The following is a 6,552-nucleotide window of genomic DNA, read 5'->3' as shown; positions in this document are numbered from 1 at the left end:
GCCAACAGAACAATGTTTCTAACCAAACATAATGAATGCTATACTGTAGTTGGAAAAAAAAAAAAAAAAGACTAACCATTCCTTCTTAGAATCACCGAACAAAGGCCAACCCCTATAAAAAGCCCCTCCCCGGCTGGGCACAGTGGCTCACGCCTGTAATCTCGGCACTTTGGGAGGCCAAGGCGGGCAGATCCCTTGAGGTCAGGAGTTTGAGACCAGCCTGACCACCATGGTGAAATCCAGTCACTAATAAAAATACAAACATTAGCTGGGCGTGGTGGCAGGCACCTGTAATCCCAGCTACTCGGGAGGCTGAGGCAGGAGAATGGCTTGAACCTGGGAGGTGGAGGTTGCAGTGAACTGAGATTGTGCCACTGCACTCCAGCCTGGGCGACACAGTGACTCCGTCTGGGGGAAAAAATAAATAAATAAAAAATAAAAAAATAAAACGCCGCTCCTTGCTCCATGTTTCTGAGATATGCCATGACCAGTTCCTCCTCACCCCAGCAAGCACAATCACACAACTGTTTTCTGTAGGTGAGGCCTGAGGTCTTTTCTTTGGTTGGTGAGCTTTCACTGACTTTTATTAGCTCTGGGTGGCATTTTCAATTCTCGGTTGTCCCACAGAATTGAAGTCTCCTAACCGTCCCTTCCCCTAAAAGCCACATTCTAATCAGGGCTTGAGAAACTCTGCCAGCAGTCAGGCTGTGATAAACAATGTTTTCAATAGGACACAGAAAGGCCAACAGAACAACGTTTCTAACTAAACATAATTAATGCTGTACTATAGTATAGCATCCACTGCCCCACCACACCATACACTTGCTTACTATACCTACTTGATGGAATTCCCCAAGTTCCTTTTCTTTACCCCAGGATAGAGGTTGCCTTAAGGAAAGACATCAAGATAATGGTGTTCTTGTCTCCCGGTTACCCAGTTACTCCTCTCTTTCCGAGCACGGATTGACAGCATCCACCATCAGGCAACTTTTTTGTCCTGCTCATCACCCTCCTTCAGGGTTTTTTGCTGGAAGTGTCAAGCCTTTCCCAGCCCTTCCCAGGCCTATACAGCCAGTTCTGTTTCTAGCCTGACTTAATTCCACATCTCTCCTCCCTCTCCTGAAAATGGACAATTTTGAGTAACCAACTGTTTCACTTCTCCGCATCCCTCTTCCAGTATGTGAGGCATGAATACGTGGGTGTGAGAGAAGATCTAAAACTCCTTTTCAAGGATCCAAATAACTTGGCCCTTGATCTTCCTGGTGCCTAGAAAATCAACTCTCTCCAATAGACCTACTCTCATCTTCCCTACTCCAAAGCTGTCAGATACCTAGGGAATCCATTTTACAACCATTCCATTTGTCTCTCAGCATATTGGTGGAATTTTGCATTCTTTATCTTCGTGAACAATATACGTCTTTTAAGTGCCTGGGCAACTAACTTAGCCTTTAATCTGTAGAGCGAAGATCCTCTTCCCACTTCTAAGGCCGAAAGATAAACAGGGAGTAGTTTTCCCCACCATTCCATCCCCGTGCTGGGACACTGGCCTAGTTTGTTTCCTCTTCGAGTTCCCTAGGATGGACCCACGTCTTCCAGCAAACAGACTGGCTTCTTCAGCGCTGATGTTTTCCCCTTTTCTTAGGAGTGGAAAGATTTGTCGATGGAGAGCTACTCATTACCCTCCCCTCCTCCACAAAGGAGGTGTCACCTCCCCTTAATAGGCAAACAACTCAGGGGCCATCCCCATTTGTTTCTTAAACCTGTAAGTTTCTGGTGGGTGGAGTCTCCTGCTTCAGAACAGATGATATCTTTCTCCCAAGTCAGAGGTCTCAAGGTCTGCAGAGGGGAAATGATTCCACTATCATAACCCTCTTAGAGAATGTTGATGGGACTTGTCCCCCACTCACTCAGTTGCTTGATATGAGGCATTTTACCATCCCACCTTTACCCACATATCCCCTGCCCCACCACACCACACCCTTACTTACTGTACCAACCTTTGGCAACTTCACTGACCAAAATTCCATGTAGTTTGCAGCTCCTTTTGCTCTAGTCACGTTACCTTTTGCATCATTCCTCAGCTTCTCAGAGAATTGCCTGACTGCATTAGTCCATTTTCACACTGCTGATAAAGACATATCTAAGACTGGGAAAAAAAGAGGTTTAGTTGAACTTACAGTCCCACACGGCTGGGGAGGCCTCAGAATCATGGCAGGAGGAGAAATGCACTTCTTACATGGCAGTGGCAAGAGAAAATGAGGAAGAAGTAAAAGCAGAAACCCTTGATAAACCCATCAGATCTCGTGGGACTTATTAACTATCAGAAGAATAGCACGGGAAAGACCCCCTCCCCATGATTCAATCACCTCCCCCTGGGTCCCTCCCACAACACATGGGGATTCTGAGAGATAAAATTCAAGTTGAGATTTGGGTGGGGACACAGACAAACCATATCATTTGCCCCTGGCCCTTCCAAATCTCATGTTCTCCCATTTCAAAAACAATCATTCCTTTCCAAGAGTCCCCCACAGTCTTAACTAATTTCAGCATTAACCCAGAAGTCCACAGTCGAGAGTCTCATCTAAGACAAGGCAAGTCCCTTCTGCCTATGAGCCTGTAAAATGAAAAGCAAGGTAGTTACTTTCTAGATACAATGGGGATACAGGCATTGGGTAAATACAGGCATTCCAAATGGAAGAAATTGGCCAAAACAAAGGGGTTACAGGGCCCATGCAAGTCCAAAATCCAGGGGGCAGTCAAATTTTAAAGCTCCAAAATGATCTCCTTTGACTCCAGGTCTCATATCCAGATGCAAGAGGTGGGTTCCCACGCTCTTAGGCAGCTCTGCCCCTGTGGCTTTGCAGGGTGCAGCCTCCCTTCCACCTGCTTTCGTGGGCTGGTGTTGAGTGCCTATGGCTTTTCCAGGTGCATGGTGTAAGCTGTCAGTGGATCTACCATTCTGGGTCTGGAGGACGGTGGCCCTCTTCTCACGGCTCCACTAGGCAGTTCCCCAGTAGGGACTCTGTGTGGGGCTCCAACCCCACATTTCCCTTCTGCACTGCCCTAGCAGAGGTTCTCCATGAAGGCCCCACCCCTGTAGCAAACTTCTGCCTGGGCATCCAAGCATTTCCATAAATCTTCTATAATCTAGGCAGAGGTTCCCAAATCTCAATTCCTGACTTCGTGTACCCACAGGCTCAACACCATGCAGAAGCTGCCAAGGTGTGGGGCTTCTGCCCTCTGAAGCCACAGCCCAAGCTGTACATTGGCCCCTTTCAGCCATGGCCAGAGTGGCTGGGGACAGGGCACCAAGTCCCTGGACTGCACACTGCAGGTGGGCCCTGGGTCCAGCCCATGAAACCACTTTTTCCTCTTGGGCCTCTGGGACTGTGATGGGAGAGGCTGCCATGAAGGTCTCTGACATGGCCTGGAGATATTTTCCCCCTGGTCTTGGGGATTAACATTAGGCTCCTTACTACTGTGCATATTTCTGCAGCCGGCTTGCATTTTTCCCCAGAAAATGGGTTTTGCTTTTCTATTGCATAGTCAGGCTGCAAATTTTCCCAACTTTTATGCTCTGCTTCCCTTATAAAACTTAATGCCTTTAACAGAACCCAAATCACCTCTTGAATGCTTTGCTGCTTAGAAATTTCTTCGGCCAGATACCATAAATCATCTTTCTTAAGTTCAAAGTTCCACAAATCTCTGGGGCAGGGGCAAAATGCTGCCAGTCTCTTTGCTAAAACATAACAAGAGTCACCTTTACTCCACTTCTGAACAAGTTCCTCATCTCCACCTGAGACTACCTCAGCCTGGACCTTATTGTCCATATCGCTGTCAGCATTTTGGCCAAAGACATTCAACAAGTCTCTAGGAGGTTCCAAACTTTCCCACATTTTTCTGTCTTCTTCTGAGCCCTCTAAATGATTCCAACTTCTGTCTGTTACCCAGTTCCAAAGTTGCTTCCACATTTTGGGGTATCTTTTCAGTACTGGCCTACTCCATTGTTACCAATTTACTATAATAGTCCATTTTCATGCTGCTGATAAAGACATACCAGAGACTGGGAAGAAAAAGAGGTTTAATTGGACTTACAGTTCCACTTGACTGGGGAGGCCTCAGGATCATGGCGGGAGGTGAAAGGCACTTCTTACATGGTGGTGGCAAGAGAAAATGAGGAACAAGCAAAAGCAGAACCCCCTGATAAACCCATCAGATCTCGTGAGACTTATTAACTATCAGGAGAATAGCATGGGAAAGACCCGCCCCCATGATTCAATTAACCTCCCCCTGGGTCCCTCCCACAACACATGGGAATTCTGGGAGATACAATTCAAGTTGAGATTCGAGTGGGGACACAGCCAAACCATATCACTGACTTCCTGACTATCCTGCTAACTCCTATGCCCTCACAATCCCTTTTATTGATTTCAAGTTATTTCCCTGGGAGATCTCTCTTTCTCTTGAATGGTTTGACCCCAAGTGACAACATATGAAGAAAAATCTAACAAATACCCACGAAAGCTAGCGTGGTGTAATAGTTAAGAACTGAAGTCAGATTGCCTGAATTCGGATTTTGCCATTTACTAGAGAAGTTTGCCATTTGCTAAGAGAACTGGGTAGATATATTTAACCTTTCTGTTTCTCAGACTATCAGTGATCAAGTAGATAAAAAATAAATAAATCACAGAAGAACTTAGTAATTGATAAGATAGAGCTGGTTGATAACATGCCAATGTATACCTCGTTAAAAGTGAATATACTGCCAGGCGCGGTGGCTCAAGCCTGTAATCCCAGCACTTTGGGAGGCCGAGACGGGTGGATCACAAGGTCAGGAGATCGAGACCATCCTGGCTAACCCGGTGAAACCCCGTCTCTACTAAAAAATACAAAAAAAAAAAACTAGCCGGGCGAGGTGGCGGGCGCCTGTAGTCCCAGCTACTCGGGAGGCTGAGGCAGGAGAATGGCGTGAACCCAGGAGGCGGAGCTTGCAGTGAGCTGAGATCCGGCCACTGCACTCCAGCCTGGGTGACAGAGCGAGACCCCGTCTCAAAAAAAAAAAAAAAAAAAAAAAAAGTGAATATACTTTCCTTTCCATTGCCCACAAACACTCACTAAAACTATTAGGCCATAAAGAAAAACTTTAACCAGGTCCAAACAGAAGAATAGTGAAGACAGCATTCTGTGATTACAATGCAATACAACTAGGAATTCATAAAGTTTGGAGGTTGTGGGGGGTGGGAATTCCTTCTATGTGGAAATTCAAAACTATTTTAAACAGTTCTTACAGCAAAGAGAAACCACTAACTGAAACTGTAGAAAATGAATACACAACACATAAAAAAGTGATATACTACTATGGTAGAAACCAGAGGAAAATTTATAGGTTTAAATACTTATTTTTTTAAAAAGAATTAAGAATCTAATAAAAATTTAGGAGAAAAAAAATAACAAAATAAATGGAAGCAAAGCAGAAGGAATAGGTTAGTAAAGAAAAAAGCAAAAATTTATAAGTTAGAGAACAGAAAGACAGAAGCGTTAAGTTAAAACAATTTTTTTTTTTTTGAGACAGGGTCTCACTGTGTCACCCAGGCTGGAGTGCAGTGGTGTGATCATGGCTCACTGCAGCCTCAAAGCCTCAATCTCCTGGGCTCAAGCGATCCTCCCACCTCATCCTCTGGAGTAGATGAGACCTTAGGCATGTGCCATCATGCCTGGCTAATTTTTATTTATTTATGTATTTATTTTGAGACAGAGTCGTGCTCTGTCACCAGGCTGGAGTGCAGTGGTGCGATCTTGGGTCACTGCAACCTCTGCCTCCCAGATTCAAGCCATTCTCCTGCCTCAGCCTCCCGAATAGCTGGGACTATAGGTGCGCACCACCATGCCCAAGTAATTTTTGTAATTTTAGTAGAGACGGGGTTTCACCACGTTGGCCAGGATGGTCTTGATCTCCCGACCTTGTGATCCTCCCGCCTCAGCCTCCCAAAGTGCTGGGATTACCGGTGTGATAATTTTTTAAAATTTTTTTGTAGAGACAAGATATCACTATGTTGCCCAGGTTGGTCCTGAACTCCTGGGCTCAAACGATCCTCCCACCTCGGCCTCCCAAAGCGCTGGGATTACAGGTGTGAGCCACCATGCCCAGCCAAAAAAAAAGGCAATGTTTGGGAATGGGAAGCACAAAATCCCCAGGGGGTCATTCAGAGTGATGCTAATGGAGTCACTTTGGTTCTCCTCCTCAATTCCCATTCCCAAATATCCTTCCTACTGGGGACACAGCTCCGTAAAGAGTCTCTGATTTAATAAATGTGTGGCAGCCTACGGAATGATTCCTTCAGAGAGTTTCCTGGAAGCTGGCATTTCAGTGGCACCTTCGGATGTCTGTTCCAACATTCTAGAAGGCAAGTACATGATGTGACCAGTAGATCCCATGGTCATAGGTCCACTCCTGTATTTCTTTCACTAATCAGATGCTATGTGTATGGAATTCCATGTTTGTGGACCAGGCATACCATGAACCCCAGGTAATGGTGAGGGTTGGGGCTCTAC

The 6,552-nt window shown here is 45.7% G+C and overlaps 1 protein-coding gene across 1 annotated transcript in view; it reads right to left on the bottom strand.

Annotated features, from left to right (window-relative positions):
• Positions 1-395: 395 nt before the first annotated feature.
• Positions 396-6,552, bottom strand: part of LOC139360063 (uncharacterized) — a 9,004-nt gene continuing 2,847 nt past the window's right edge. The window contains exon 2 of the mRNA XM_071085587.1: positions 396-4,149. Within this exon, the coding sequence (XP_070941688.1) occupies positions 3,276-3,971 (696 nt within the window). The 5' untranslated portion in view covers positions 3,972-4,149 and the 3' untranslated portion in view covers positions 396-3,275. The remainder of the gene's footprint in view (positions 4,150-6,552) is intronic.

This window comes from Macaca nemestrina, chromosome 19, assembly GCF_043159975.1.
Source record: "Macaca nemestrina isolate mMacNem1 chromosome 19, mMacNem.hap1, whole genome shotgun sequence".
Lineage (NCBI taxonomy): Eukaryota > Metazoa > Chordata > Mammalia > Primates > Cercopithecidae > Macaca > Macaca nemestrina.
The sequence above is the reverse complement of the archived record's forward strand: the minus strand, read 5'-3'. Positions and strand labels throughout refer to the sequence as shown.